Source organism: Protopterus annectens, chromosome 6.part0 (assembly GCF_019279795.1).
Source record: "Protopterus annectens isolate FY-2018-M chromosome 6.part0, PAN1.0, whole genome shotgun sequence".
Classification (NCBI taxonomy): Eukaryota; Metazoa; Chordata; order Ceratodontiformes; family Protopteridae; genus Protopterus; species Protopterus annectens.
In genome coordinates, this window is record NC_056737.1 from 475,310,717 (window position 1) to 475,327,397 (window position 16,681).

Here is a 16,681-nt window from a genome sequence, read left to right on the forward strand (position 1 = left end):
CACCCTCTCCTTGTTCAGCCTGGTCAGCGGGACATCAGTGTGTCTGACTATAGAGTCACCTATTACTAGTGTATCAGGCATGGTGTTTGGCCTTAATGGCTGTGATTGGTTGACACACTGATTTATTGAAGTATGTGTTGCATGTGTTTTGTTTTGAGGTGGTGGATTTTTGGTTGTCTGCTTTGGGAGCCTCTGTTGTTTTGGTAAGTTTTTTATTAGAGCCTCCGAGTATGTCTTTGCGTTTTTATGTGTTTGGTTTGCAGTTGTGGTAGGTCTATGTGGGACTGGGATTGTTGTGTGTGTGGTTACCATCTCCTCCTGTCTGGTCATGCCAGCCCTGAGTTGAGAGAGTTCAGCCTCCAGTTTGGCTATATAGTTGCATCTCTCACATGTATTTGTGTTTGTTGGGAGGAGGAGAGGGTTGTCTGTGTACATGAGACAATTGTAGCATTGTCTCAAGATACCCAGATTGACCAGCTGAACTGGAGAGGACGCCAGTAGTCTACCACTCGACATGCTAGAACAGTATAAGGGAGTGCTGTGCCTTTAAGGGAAGTGGATATTCACAGGGGTGGTAGGTAGATGTAGTGCTTTACTTAGTACGAGAGTGCTTACTTAGTAGAGAAGTATTGAGAACAAGTGCTAGGCTTATAATATAGTGAGTAGTCTGATTATACTAAGAGTATAGCTTCCTTAAGGGAAAATTTGAAGAGCAGACTTGGCGGAGCCAGTAGAAGTTTAACCTTGTTTAACCTGCGCTGCGCTATGCACACAGTCGCGCAAAGCCACGCAAACACGGATTTTAAACAGGGAACTACAAAAGAGCTAGAAATGGTCCAAAACAACCAATTACTACAGCTCTTGTGCTGAGGTCACTTCCTACAGGGACAGGTAGGCTGCTCAAGGCTCCCCACTCCCACTGGTGAGCAAAGAAACTTCCTTCTATCCAAGTAAGGTAATGGACAACACAGGAACTACACCACAGCCCAGAATACAGCAATGCCTGTAAACTGGTCTAAACTAGTCGAGGAGAGGCGGGAAAACAAGGATTATTTTTTTGTTTTTTTGATAGAAACACACATAAAATGCAGAAACAGTGATAAATCAGTTACACAGGCTAGCACACTTCAGTGGGCAGCCTCAACAGTTAAATTAAACAAACAACAAACAAACTTTCGATCAAATTCGACTAAAAAGTAACTTTAAGTGCAGGTTTTAAAATAATGCAGCAAACAGCTAAAAAAACAGTTTAAGTTTGTTCAGGGTAAGCTACAGAAGCTATTTCAAATGAAAAAAAAGCAAAGATACTTAAATCCAGAAAGTAGTCGCTTTTCTGAGTTCTCTGTAGCTAGGACCACTCTGCTGGACCACGAGGAGCTTGTCTGAGCAGTATAGCCAGAAAAAAACACCCAGAGGCGGATTTTAAACGGGGAACTACAAAAGAGCTAGAAATGGTCCAAAACAACCAATTACTACAGCTCTTGTGCTGAGGTCACTTCCTACAGGGACAGGTAGGCTGCTCAAGGCTCCCCACTCCCACTGGTGAGCAAAGAAACTTCCTTCTATCCAAGTAAGGTAATGGACACACAGGAACTACACCACAGCCCAGAATACAGCAATGCCTGTAAACTGGTCTAAACTAGTGGAGGAGAGGCGGGAAAACAAGGATTATTTTATTATATGCTTTCCTAACACAAGGCTCGGACAACATGTGCAAAAGTTAGGCTTTCCAGATGGCTAGCTGATTGCATTTCTTTCCTTTATAAGATGAAATGGCTATTTTTGCATTCTAACCCAAAGTTTTCACTGTACCAGAATGATGGCAGCTTCAGCAGCATTCGCAAAAAGAGTACCTGTCAGTGATATACAACAGCGACTTGGTCTACAGCTCATACTTTTCTGTCTTAAGTTGGATGTGCTGTCTAGAACTTGCATATCATTTGATTCTGCCATACTTCTGCCATGTCCTTCTTTGAGTCTACCCAGGCCTGTTTTGAGTAGCTTGGGAATCTGTCCTATATGTTGAATTAGAGCAGAATAGGCACTGTTGGATACAACAGTTATGTTGTGATATGATACGATAGATCTGTGCTGTTCAACTCCCCTCCTTCCTTCCAAATTAATTTTTCATCACCTGGGGCTCGATCAGACCTTATTTAGGACCCTGTCTGTCTCTTGTTCCACTTTCCTGTATAGTAGATAAGTACAATATCTGTTTTTTCTTCATTTTTTTTCTAAGATGATTAGAGACTTTTTGGAATCTGTCAGCAAACTTGATCTGAGGTAAACTGGCTAGGAGGAGAGAATTGTGGGTAGGGGAGGTGTCAGCGCTCTTGTCCCCGATACTCTGGTATAAGCTGCCGAGGTTGCATCTGACTGGATTCAACATCAAACATGTTGAGTCAGATGAAAAGACAACACGGATCTGTCATTATGGTAAGTGCATAACTTTTATTTCCACTCTGAACATACTTGAAGCTGCTGCTTTAGCTACTGTCCGTACTTTTGCAGAACATTGTAGTGCAGAAGCTCAGTTTAGGAGTAGGACAGATTCTTGTGTGGTTGTGCTTGATGTGATTTGGTTACTGCCATTTTGTGGAAGTAATTTTTAGTTTCATCTGAATAGTATCCAAACCAATATATGTTCATGTAGTGACCTTTCTTCTGGAAGATAGCACAGTTGTGTACAACACTTTTAAAGTAATAGATCTTAAAAGTGTGATCACTATAACAGTTAAATTTTCAGCACGCAACTCCCATAGTGTTATTGGGTATGTAAAAAAAAATTGACAGTTTTGCATATGGCCAGACTACATTTATGAGAGCTTTGTTCCACCAGAATACGTTTGGTGACAAAAGACCAGAATCATCCTTCATAGAGGGCTTTGGAAAAACTGAAGAAGCTCCTTGATGGGTAAAAAAAAAACCCAAATGTAATGATGCACTAATGGAGCAAAAGGAAGTATCCTAAACAACATTTTTTTTAATTTCCTGCTTTTCTGTTCCACCTCCACAGTACCGTTCCTGATGACTCCAATGACTATACCAGATTGGTCCATTCATTCCCTGGGATGAGAGCCTACAGCCTTTTCATTTCTGACTAAGGAGCCCCATCAGCTCATTTACTCAGCATCAGTGAGAGTGGGGGATAGGAAGTCTGTCAGCTATTAGGTCCTGTGAAATGGCCTACCCATGGAACTGCTTCCATTTGGTGGCTCATTAAGCTCTATAGTACTGCTCACCAGTTAGAGAAGTGTGTGTGCTTAAGGCAGGGTACATTCAGTAGGCTGCTGATCCCTTGTTGTTTCCTAGTGATCCTCTTGGGTGACAGTTAAGCAGGAAGTTAAAGCCTCCTTCCATGCTTAGTAAGCCATTATTTGCTGTTTACTTTCATTCTCCCTTGTCCTGTTCCTCCAACTTCCATACTGCCATCCAGGGCTTCCTCTCTATATGCTAGGGGGTGGGTCTGTGTATAACATTGTTCAAGTATTTCTTGATCCATTTTTAGCATTTCATGGCATCTAGTTTCTACTCCCTTCAGCTGAAACTTTCCAAGTTTTCCTTGGAGCTTCAGACCAGAATTCATAGCATCTCTTTTCCCTCCAACATGTTGGTTTATTTTATTTTGTTGTCAGGACTTTCCATATTCCACAGTTTCTCTTCATCAGCCGCCACTGTTTTCTAGGATGCATGTAGTCTTCTCTGGAGGAAAAACCCATACAAACAAAACAATTCTCTGTGGCTTACTTGGACCATACTATTGGCATTTCATATGTACCCATTTGCATTTTGCTTGCGGGCTGGTTTTACTTCTCTTTAACCTTTATCACATGTGAAAATAAATAGCATCTTTCCTCCTAATATCTTGTAAGAAGTTATGTATATGCATATATCTGTCTTTTTGGTTGTGATAAGTGTATGTATGTTTATGTACTCGCACACATATAAAATGCACACACCAAACCTAATAAAAGACTTGTGCATATGTGTTTACATATGTAAGTATTTAATTAGTAGTTGTACTTCAAAAATAAAGTAATTTAACTTTTTTTTTTCATTTTTGTAACCCAGAAGTGGACATACTTTGGAGACTCAGCCAAACAAAACTGACATCCAGCCGGAGAAAAATATTTACCTGTCATCTGATAAACATTTCACTGAAGGTATCCTTTTCAAGGCTTTATTTTAATTGTTTTACCTTTCAGTGTATCCCCTGGCTGTTGTGGTACTTCAACTGCAAAGAGTGGTAATCAAAAGTAAATTACAGGAATTTCAGTAGTGGGTGCTATCTGATTATTTTCATTCCCATGATAGTGACTGGTGAGGTTTCTCTGCACACTATCACAGAGCCTCTTTGGCACTAATGTAGAAAAATTAGCATATACATGACATTTTATTCAAGAGGCTGTAGTATATTTTCAGTTTAAGTAGATCTTGTAGACCTGAATGTGGTATATAGAATTGTGTGTTTTTTTAAATATTAACAGCATTCAGGCTTGGATTTATGCATTGATGTCCATTTCCAGTCTTTCACATTTGCATATCAGAGTTCATAAACTTCTTTAGAAGTTGAAACAAGGATAAGCGTCTAAAGATAAGTTATTTCTAGAATTCCTGAAAATCTCAGCCAGTGGCATACGTTGATTACCTGATCTCTGCCCTAATCCTGTTATGTAAATGATAAAGCCCCAGTCTGGAGTAAACCACTAATTTGTTTATATGAAGGAGAAAAGTAAAGTATCTTCAAATGTGTCATCCTGTTGCTGTCCTGTTTCTTCAGTCCAGAATCCAGGAGCAGTCATTACATACATAACTTCTCCAGCATCTTAAAAGTGTTTCTTCTCCAGCATCTTAAAAGTGTTTCCAACTTTCACAATGGCTTTGGAATTGGGATATTGCTCTTCAGCTCCTTTGCTCTGATTAAAGACTTTGAAATGTTGTCCTATCCATGGATCATGCTGGGTATATTTGACACTGTCATTCATTCTTTGTTAGAAAATCTTAACTCTTGCAAACTTTGTCTGTGCTTTTAGGCGGATCAACATCTGTCTAGGAGGTAGGCCTCGATCTTTCTAGTATGTGCAGTTTTTCTGCCTCTAACAGTAACTGAAGCTGCTTGTCAGGGTTAAGTGTTTGCTTCCCTCTTGTTCATGGTTTTAATCAGTGATCTGGTTGAACTAGTATGTTGTGCTGATGATTTGACTTGACTTGTCACAGGTGAATCTACAGTTTTGGTCATCTTTAGTAGCAACACATTTTCACTTCATTACAAACATGGCAGAATTCTGTTCATCTCTAACCCAGAGACTTGGAACTTTGTATTATTCATCTGTTTGTATTATTCATCTGTATAAAAGCAAAACTAGGTAATTTCAGACTTCAGTCCTTGTTATTTAAAGTTGTTGTTTGTATTCTACTGTCTTACTTTGGAGAATCTGCTAGAATCTGTCTGTGGTAACTGGAACCTGTCAGAAACTGGGTAGTCTATGTAAAGTTCCCATGTTATTGGCATCTAGTGATAGACTTTCCACTGCTGTCTTTTAACCTCTTCCATCCTGTGTTTTCCATATATTCAGACTAATTTGCAGTTTTACCCACTGTTACCTCAGCAAGATCCTGCCTGTGTGTCCTGCAGAGTTCTACAGCAGCAGAGAGAGAAGAGAGAGACATTGAGTGGATTAAGTGCCTCTCTTTTGCTTTTTATTGCTTATTTTTGCTAACCACAGTGTTTCTAGCATTTTTATTAACTTTGCAACTTATTTGAACTGATTTTTGCAATCTGTTGCCATTTGCACTATAACTGATCATTTTTAAGTGTATTTCAGTTGTTTAACTATTGTGGACTACACACACAAGTGCAATAGCTGTTTTTCTGCCTTGAAAGCATTTGTATTTACTGTATCTGTTTTTAATTTTCACTAAAAAACAAAAATATCCTATCTACTCGTTTTCTGCCTTTCTATAACTAGTAGTCTGTTTTTCAGATTTTGGTGAATTCTGGGCTTTGTAGTTTGTGTTGCCCAGACCTTACTAAGATAGAAGGAAGCTTCTCTGTGCATCAGTAGGAGTGGTAAGCTTTGAACAGCCTATCTCGCTAGAGGAGTGGTTTCAGCTCAGAAATTGTAGTTTTATTGGCCTTTTTGGGCTATTTCTATGCCTTTCATCTTACTGTTTAAAAAGCCATGTTTGCGCGGGTTTGCGCATTGCACAGCACTGTTTAACTAGTGTTAAGCTATTACCGACACCAGGAAGTCTGCTCTTCATATTTTCCCTAAGAACTAGCCCGTTCAGTTTTAAGCACTCAAACCTGCTCCTTGAAACTCAGCACTTGCTTAGAAATCGTTGTAAGCACTAGATAGTCTATAAATTGCTACAGCACTCAACTCTCTTTACTAAGTAGAGAGAAAAACAGTTTTTAGTACTTAAGCACCTATCCAGGCATGTCCAAGGCTCAGCTCCCAGTGTTTTCTCCAGTCCACCTGGTGAATCTGGGCTTCCTGGGGCAATGTAGCAATTGCCTCATGTACACAGGCAACCCTCTCCTCCTACCACCACAACCTGTGAGAAATGCACTTCTGTAGCCAAACTGGAAGCCAAGCTCTCTCTCCAGCCAAGACTGAGCTTATTCAGTCAAGAGGAGAAGGTAAACACTCGCACCATACCACACACAACACATAAGACTTCAAAACCTACACCCAAACATAGTAACAAGAAACACAGACCTACATTCGCGGAGGTTCTTAATATAAATCTGCCCAAACAACAGAGACCTCCAAAGCTGAAATGCAAACAACCAACACCACCCAACACAATCCAAGTGACACAACTCACAAAATAAGTGTGCCACTCAACCTCAGCGCCTAAGGCAAAACAGTGTACCCAGCACACTAGTCATAGGTGACTGTATAGGCAGGCACACTGATGTCCCACTCACCAGGCTTAACAAGGAGAGGATTACAGTTAGCTGCCTGTCGGGTGCCAGGATCCGCCACATAACGCACACACTTGGGTCACTCCACAACAAGTACAAAAATGACTGTCATTGTTCATGTAGGAGTGAACGACCTGAGACGTACCTCCCTGGACTGCATGAAAAAAGACATGGAGGAGCTCTCTAATCTTGTAGCCCAGGCAGGTATGACCCTAGCTCTGAGAAGCATCCTAACATCACCTAGAATGATACCTCAGTACAAGGACAAAATGACTTCAACAGTTGGCTATATGTCTGTCAGTCAGGGATGACATGATCGACAGGCCACGATGCTTTGTCAGAGATGGCCTGCACCTGTCACACCTGGGTTTCTGGATACTGGCTAAGGCTCTTGCCACCCCTTTAGTGCCTTTTTTAGGCAAGGTTCAAATGACAAAATTACCACCGTAACAGGTACAAGCAAGCAAAATCTGAGGGTAATGCTAGTCAGTGCTAGAAGTCTAAACCTCAGAATGCACTCACTCGAGGCACACCTTAAAATGGAGAACATCGACATCTGTGCAGTGACAGAGACCTGGTTCAAGGCTCCAGAGAGCACCCCCTGCAGTACCAGGCTGCAATTCATGCCACAACTTTCGGCCATCTAATCTGGACCAAAACACCGGAGGCGGAGGCATGTCCATATTCACCAAGGATATCCACACATCCAGGCTAGTTGCCCAACATAATGCATCAGAAATTCTCCAGGTGCAACTAACACTGGACAAGACTGCAATCCAAATTGTTGCTTGCTTACAGATACCCCACCATACCCTAAGACTACCACTCCACTTTTCTTAACATACTGGGAAATATTAAAAGTACTACCCAACACCCTTATACTGGGAGACTTCAACTACCCCGCCATTAACTGGGAAAACTACTCGTGTACCAACACATTTTCTCAGCGTTTTTGGGATTCATAAATTCCAGTGCCTTGGATCAACTTATCCAGACCCCCCCCCCCAAGACACTATCCTCCAAAAAAAAAGAAGCCAATCTGGTGGTCCCCTGCCATTAACAAACTCTGCAACAGAAGAAAAAAACTGTTGCAAAAAAAGAGTAAAATCCCAAGATTGGAAAAACTCCCTTGTCAGCCTTAGTAGGAAGCTGAGATCTGTCATAAAATCCTCCAAAGCTAGTTACGACAACAGTCGCCACAGATTCTAAAGTCAACCACAAGACATTCTACAGTTATGTCAAGGATCTCAATGGCAACACTCAGATCTGCTGAGTTACAGCACAATGGCACTAAACATACAGAACCAGCTGATATTGCCAACATCCTGGCAGATTGATTCAGTGCAAATTTCATCCCTTAAAGGGCCCATCGCTATACCGGATGAATGCCAAGTCACTGTAATCACGGACATACAGGTGATAAACGCACTCACCAAAGCCAAGAATACAGCATTCATGGGACCTGACAACATCCCAGGCTGTGTTCTGCACGAACTATAAAATTAACTGGCACCCCACGTAGGTACCATGTTCAGTCATAGTCTTACTACAGGCTTTGTGCCTACTGAATGGTGCACAGCTGTGGTGATCCCATTCCACAAGGGGGGATCCACCACGGACCCCTGGGAATTACTGACCCGTCAGTCTGACGAGTCTGATCTGCAAGGCCATGGAACGTATCATCATGGAACTTATAAACAAAGACATAGGTGTAACCTGCAAACTCTGGACCTCACCCAGTTTGGGTTTGTGAAAGGTAGATCATTTCTCCTAAACCTGATTGACTTTTTTTTATAGATTCATAGATTATTACTAGGCTAATTGCCCTTGCAAGCCATTTTAAGCCTAGCCAATTATCCCTTGTGAGACTCAAACCCTGCACCTTGTGTTTGTAAGGCAAACACCTTAACCATTAGGCCATCCTCCCACCCCTGTGGATGCTGTGGATGAGGTAAGGCAGTCCACACAGCGTACCTAGACCTTGCTAATGCCTTTGACACCATCCCCCACTCTGGTATCATTGATAAACTCACAAAACTGGGCATAATCCCCCATGTCACGCAATGGATTGCCAGCTGGCTCACTGACAGAACTCACATTGTGAAAGTAGATAATTCCAAATCCGACTCCAGACCAGTGACAAGCGGAGTACCACAGAGTTCAGTTCTGTCACCTCCTGTTCAGCATTTACTTCTCTGAAGTCCAGGCCAACACAGAGGGCTTATGGCTAACAAAGTTTGCAGATTACTGCAAACTGGGAGCCATTATTGAATCCCCTAATGATGTGGACATTCTACAAAAGGGCCTCGCTGAGACAGATTCCTGGTGTCAAAGCCACGGCCTCAAGCTCAGTGCTAAAACACATAGTCATCCCCTTTGGGAAAAGCCCTGTGCCAACGAACTACCACATAGGCAGTAGTCCACTCAACACTGAAAGTGTGATACTAGACCTAGGGACACAGGTGGATAGTAGTCTCTCCTTTGATAACCATATCGCGACAGTAGTCAGGAAATCCTTCTTTGTGGTACACCATCACAAAAGGTTTCTCATCCAGAAAAAAGAGGTCATTGTCCCTTTCTACTTGGCCCATATTAGTCCTATTATAGAGTACAATGCCCCGTTTGGGATGTGTACCTCACAAGACATTTGCAGCAACTGGAAAGACTGCAGAAATACCTCCCAGAGGATCACCGGCCTCGAACAGATGCCCTATGCAGACCGTCTTAAGAAACTCCAGCTCTACTCTGTCGCATATCGCCTACTCAGAGGCAGTCTCTGCCTAACATACAAAGCCATGTCAAACCCAGAGCTGTTCGACATGCTACACTTAAAAAAAAATTCCAATCCCTTTGGGCCACACGCTCCAGGGACCTAAACCTTGTCACCACAATAAACAACTTGCAGGAGGGATAGGTTCCCTGTCCCAGAGACTTCTCATACTCTAGAACAAGCTGCCCATTCATGTCAAACAGAGCACCTCATTGGCCCTTGTTATGAAAAAATCTGGACAGTTGGATGGGAAATAGGAAATTACCCTGGGGATCACTTCTGTGGCTCTGCTCGACAGGGGCACTGGAAAATTTTTTTTTTTGGGTGGCTGAAGCCAGAGAATCTTTATGGCTAGGCTTATAAATGCCCTAGGGCTGATAGCCTAGTATCTACCTATGAAACTATATAAACTTGGGGGTGGGGGGGGGGGTTAACAAAATTGGTAGATTTGTTGCAAGTCCTGTCTTGAAGCCATTGCTTTGAAGGGTCTCTAGTTTAAGCAGTAATTAGTATTTGTGGATAACCTGCTCTACACATTGAAATGTTCATGTTGAGCTTTTGCTCATGATGGATGCAGACCATGATGTGACCTCAAGTCTGCCCATGTCCTCTTATATATCCTTTCCTGAATCTAGAAATAAATTTGATGATGGATGTTGCCATGTCTGTGTTGGCAAACTGGTGTACTCTCCCACTTAAACTGAGGTGCATCTCATTCAAAACTGTTGATCTTCCTTCCATTCATCAGTGGATGGATGTTTGGATCTGACCTTGAATCAGATTTTGGCTGCTTCAGACCTTTGGATCCACAGCTCAGGCTCCTCCCCTTACTCATAATCACCCTCCAAGCAATGATGCTACCTCCAGTCTTATTTGCCACTTGAGTTTCAGATATGATTCACTGGTTCGGGCTTGCCTCAGCTAAGTTACTTTTTTGGCTTACAGTTTTGAACCTATATTGAGAAATTTTCTATCTCTTATGTCTATTATATTCTGATATTTTTTATATTCTGCCTACCTTACAAAAAAAAAAGTTGTACTTAGCTGACACTGTCTGTGCCCCTTTTTTTCTTGTCTTTCTCTTTTCATACTCTTGGGATAGTATCTGTAGTGCCATTATGAGTAGTTTATATTTTAAGAAACTTTTTGCTTTTTCATTAGAGTGCTGTTACGGATACTATTGCTGTTGGTCCCTTTCTGTCATGTTGTGTTCTGTAAACTTTTGATCCTGTTATGGCAGATAAGCCTCTAGGTTTTAAGAAATGTGACATGTAGCCACAAAATACCCAATTCAGACACTCATGAAAAGAGCGTCTACTGCTTAGGAGCCATCCACTTGGATAAGGACTGCCAGTTTGCATGGCCTTTGAACACCAGGCCATTATTGAATGCTGGAACAAATTAGTTTCAGAGAGTCTTTTCCCTGCTTCTGTGTGAGATTCTTCAGAGTCTGCTTCTGGAGCCACACATTCCAGCAAGAAATTATTAGGTAAGCATAGAAAGGAGAGGAGTGATAAGCCCTTGGAAAAGGGCAAGGAAATGAGGAAGCAATCCCCTGACCACTCTCTTCCTCCTGCTCTGTCTTCAGCTCTGGCAACCAAGAAACCAAAATCATTGGATCCTATCACCTGTTTGAATCCCTCCTGTACATAGTCTTACTACAGGCTTTGTGCCTACTGAATGGTGCACAGCTGTGGTGATCCCATTCCACAAGGGGGGATCCACCATGGACCCCTGGGAATTACTGACCCGTCAGTCTGACTAGTCTGATCTGCAAGGCCATGGAACGTATCATCATGGAACTTATAAACAAAGACATAGGTGTAACCTGCAAACTCTGGACCTCACCCAGTTTGGGTTTGTGAAAGGTAGATCATTTCTCCTAAACCTGATTGACTTTTTTTTATAGATTCATAGATTATTATTAGGCTAATTGCCCTTGCAAGCCATTTTAAGCCTAGCCAATTATCCCTTGTGAGACTCAAACCCTGCACCTTGTGTTTGTAAGGCAAACACCTTAACCATTAGGCCATCCTCCCACCCCTGTGGATGCTGTGGATGAGGTAAGGCAGTCCACACAGCTTACCTAGACCTTGCTAATGCCTTTGACACCATCCCCCACTCTGGTATCATTGATAAACTCACAAAACTGGGCATAATCCCCCATGTCACGCAATGGATTGCCAGCTGGCTCACTGACAGAACTCACATTGTGAAAGTAGATAATTCCAAATCCGACTCCAGACCAGTGACAAGCGGAGTACCACAGAGTTCAGTTCTGTCACCTCCTGTTCAGCATTTACTTCTCTGAAGTCCAGGCCAACACAGAGGGCTTATGGCTAACAAAGTTTGCAGATTACTGCAAACTGGGAGCCATTATTGAATCCCCTAATGATGTGGACATTCTACAAAAGGGCCTCGCTGAGACAGATTCCTGGTGTCAAAGCCACGGCCTCAAGCTCAGTGCTAAAAAACACATAGTCATCCCCTTTGGGAAAAGCCCTGTGCCAACGAACTACCACATAGGCAGTAGTCCACTCAACACTGAAAGTGTGATACTAGACCTAGGGACACAGGTGGATAGTAGTCTCTCCTTTGATAACCATATCGCGACAGTAGTCAGGAAATCCTTCTTTGTGGTACACCATCACAAAAGGTTTCTCATCCAGAAAAAAGAGGTCATTGTCCCTTTCTACTTGGCCCATATTAGTCCTATTATAGAGTACAATGCCCCGTTTGGGATGTGTACCTCACAAGACATTTGCAGCAACTGGAAAGACTGCAGAAATACCTCCCAGAGGATCACCGGCCTCGAACAGATGCCCTATGCAGACCGTCTTAAGAAACTCCAGCTCTACTCTGTCGCATATCGCCTACTCAGAGGCAGTCTCTGCCTAACATACAAAGCCATGTCAAACCCAGAGCTGTTCGACATGCTACACTTAAAAAATTCCAATCCCTTTGGGCCACACGCTCCAGGGACCTAAACCTTGTCACCACAATAAACAACTTGCAGGAGGGATAGGTTCCCTGTCCCAGAGACTTCTCATACTCTAGAACAAGCTGCCCATTCATGTCAAACAGAGCACCTCATTGGCCCTTGTTAAGAAAAAATCTGGACAGTTGGATGGGAAATAGGAAATTACCCTGGGGATCACTTCTGTGGCTCTGCTCGACAGGGGCACAGGAAAAATTTTTTTTTTGGGTGGCTGAAGCCAGAGAATCTTTATGGCTAGGCTTATAAATGCCCTAGGGCTGATAGCCTAGTATCTACCTATGAAACTATATAAACTTGGGGGTGGGGGGGGGGGTTAACAAAATTGGTAGATTTGTTGCAAGTCCTGTCTTGAAGCCATTGCTTTGAAGGGTCTCTAGTTTAAGCAGTAATTAGTATTTGTGGATAACCTGCTCTACACATTGAAATGTTCATGTTGAGCTTTTGCTCATGATGGATGCAGACCATGATGTGACCTCAAGTCTGCCCATGTCCTCTTATATATCCTTTCCTGAATCTAGAAATAAATTTGATGATGGATGTTGCCATGTCTGTGTTGGCAAACTGGTGTACTCTCCCACTTAAACTGAGGTGCATCTCATTCAAAACTGTTGATCTTCCTTCCATTCATCAGTGGATGGATGTTTGGATCTGACCTTGAATCAGATTTTGGCTGCTTCAGACCTTTGGATCCACAGCTCAGGCTCCTCCCCTTACTCATAATCACCCTCCAAGCAATGATGCTACCTCCAGTCTTATTTGCCACTTGAGTTTCAGATATGATTCACTGGTTCGGGCTTGCCTCAGCTAAGTTACTTTTTTGGCTTACAGTTTTTGAACCTATATTGAGAAATTGTCTATCTCTTATGTCTATTATATTCTGATATTTTTTATATTCTGCCTACCTTACAAAAAAAAAAAGTTGTACTTAGCTGACACTGTCTGTGCCCCTTTTTTTCTTGTCTTTCTCTTTTCATACTCTTGGGATAGTATCTGTAGTGCCATTATGAGTAGTTTATATTTTAAGAAACTTTTTGCTTTTTCATTAGAGTGCTGTTACGGATACTATTGCTGTTGGTCCCTTTCTGTCATGTTGTGTTCTGTAAACTTTTGATCCTGTTATGGCAGATAAGCCTCTAGGTTTTAAGAAATGTGACATGTAGCCACAAAATACCCAATTCAGACACTCATGAAAAGAGCGTCTACTGCTTAGGAGCCATCCACTTGGATAAGGACTGCCAGTTTGCATGGCCTTTGAACACCAGGCCATTATTGAATGCTGGAACAAATTAGTTTCAGAGAGTCTTTTCCCTGCTTCTGTGTGAGATTCTTCAGAGTTTGCTTCTGGAGCCACACATTCCAGCAAGAAATTATTAGGTAAGCATAGAAAGGAGAGGAGTGATAAGCCCTTGGAAAAGGGCAAGGAAATGAGGAAGCAATCCCCTGACCACTCTCTTCCTCCTGCTCTGTCTTCAGCTCTGGCAACCAAGAAACCAAAATCATTGGATCCTATCACCTGTTTGAATCCCTCCTGTAGGAGATCCAGAATCCCACCCTTGCCAGAGCTGAGCTTCTCACTGAGACTAGTCTCCCCTAGATGGCATTCTCCTTTACTGGATGAGGTCTACTCAAAGATCCTCTAGACAACCTTCTTCTGAGGTCAGTCAAGTCTACCTTGAGCTTAATGAAGACCGACATGGATAGAATGATGAGGAAGTTCCACAGCACCTAAATTCGGCTAGGGATGCTCCTGGCTCCATCTCTAACCTGACCCATGAACTTTGGACCTTCCCTCACACCTATAGCTGCACCTTCTCCGATCTGACCCTCTGCTTCAGATTTTCAGGTTTGAAGATGTAACCGGATCTGAGAAGAGGGGTTCAACTCCAAAGTTACCAGAACCATCTGTTCCTCTTGGAGCTTTGGTGTTAGCTCGGGTGTATATCAGAAGCTCAAAATGTAAAAAGAGCAAATGCTGTTTAATTGACACCAAATAAGTGGAACCCAAAAAGTCGAACATGCAGAACAGCGATTTTTTTTTTCTCCAGGGAAAAAAAATCGCTGTTCCAAAAAAAAAAAAAAAACAAAAAAAAATCCAAACACAATATAAAGTGGGGGGCTTTGCCCCTCACCCCCCCACTTAAATATACCAACTCCGAGATCGCACTACAGTGGAGGAAATGGCAAAGTCCTGAGAATGGCCTACCGATTTTTTTTTTCCCTAGGAAAAAAAAATCGCTGTTCTGGCCATTCGGCTTTATAGGACTTAGCAAATTTGGTGTTTATTTAAAGAGTGTTCGCTCTTTTTACAGTTTGATCTTCTTATATAGACGCGTTAGTTTGGCTGTGGCCTCCATCTCGGAGGAAGGCCAACATTTTGGTTTGGTTGCCTCAGATTCTGCTAGCATGGTTCTGGGCTCCCCCTCTGCTTCAGTCTTTGAGTTGGTCAGGAGTGCACTCTCCATTGTTGAACTGACTTCTCTTCCCCCTCAGGTCCTCCAGCCCCACAGTGAATAGCCTGAGGTCCTGTATCTTCTTGCACTATCCTGTTGCAAAAGCTGGTTCCTATGTGAAGCAGTACTTTCTCAGGATATCCTACAGTCTTTAGAGTCCTCTCAGGAACATCCCCCTGCTGAACGCCCTCGGAAGCGCACACAAAAGAGGAGACACACTGACTCCCCCAAGGAGTTGGCCATAGAAGACACTGATTTCAATGAATGGGAGCAGTCCTCCAGATCATCACTTGAGGATGTCTCATTTCAGGGAGATCTTTGAACTTTTGAGATGGAAAAGAGGGTGGTCTTCTGAAGCCTCTTCCTAGTAGGAGTCATTGTGAGACTTTTAGAATCAGCTCAGTTTCTCCTGGGTGGTATCTCCAGCCAATGAGGTGGGGGACCTCATTTCTTGGTGGGCATGGAGTGAGTTAGAAGGTATGGGATTGATACCCAAGAAACTGAGCAAGTACCTTCTAGCTGCTAAGGACTGTGCCCACGTGAGTAAAAGGTCTGCAATGGGGCACCATGGTAGTAGCGGTAGCCACTAGGAAAGAGTTCGCCTTGGATAGTTCATCTGTCCTTCCCACTAACAGAGTCTAGGGCTTTAGAGAGATTTGGGAAGTGAATTTATGTTTTGGCTATCTTCGCCCTGAAGTTGCTGAATTTCTTAGCACACGTGACTAGGTTTTAGAGATTTAACTAACAAGTTTTCCAAATCTTCCTCAGGGCCCTTGTCTGCAGAGGGAGAAAAGTAAATGGACTTGCAGCTGTCCAGCCTACTGTCCTTATCGAATACTTCTTGCATCTGATCTCCAGTGCTAATGAAAGTGTTTCAAAAACAGCAAGTTTTGGTGTAACTGTAAGGAGAAATGCCTGGATGTGTTTCTGTGATTTTTGTGGGGTCTTTTGAGATGTCCTTTATAAGTACCCCCTTTGACGGGCCGACTCTTTTCGGACCCAAGGTCAGAGACCCACTTTCTGAAGTGAACAGGAAGAAAAAAACCCTTTCTGCCATAGGCATACAATTTTTTTACCCCTTAGAGGACCTTTTCTAGAAACCAGAAAGGGAGTAGGAAACTGGATCTGATTTTGTTAATCTTCTTTCCATTCATCACTGATGGGGTTCGGTTCCGAGCCCTCAGATCTGAGTCAGCCTATTACTAAGCTCGCACCAGCTAAAAGATTCTCGAGCTAAGCTTTTACCCACAACGTCATTCTCCGTTATCTCGGATCTCGTTTGTCGCTTAGCCATAAAGCCGCGTTTCAGCCGAGCTCCCAGCTAAGTGGAAACATTTTTGATATTTTGTATGAAAAACTTGTTTGTTTCTTAAAATTTGTGAGTTGTAGTCCTTTTCCTGTCAAATTACAGTAGTTCTAGATATTTTCTCTCTCTTTCTACCTTTTGGTAACTCTTTTTGAAGTGACATTGCTGGTATTCCTTCCCTGTTCTTTCTACTGCAGTTGGTGTGTTTGATATTGGGTTTGTTGCT

At 42.6% G+C, this 16,681-nt stretch overlaps 1 protein-coding gene across 1 annotated transcript in view; it reads left to right on the forward strand.

The window, feature by feature from the left end:
- Positions 1 to 16,681, forward strand: part of EXD1 (exonuclease 3'-5' domain containing 1) — a 1,269,330-nt gene that overhangs the window by 348,694 nt on the left and 903,955 nt on the right. Inside the window, exon 4 of the mRNA XM_044074207.1 lies at positions 4,072 to 4,163. Coding sequence (XP_043930142.1) covers positions 4,072 to 4,163 — 92 coding nt within the window. The remainder of the gene's footprint in view (positions 1 to 4,071; positions 4,164 to 16,681) is intronic.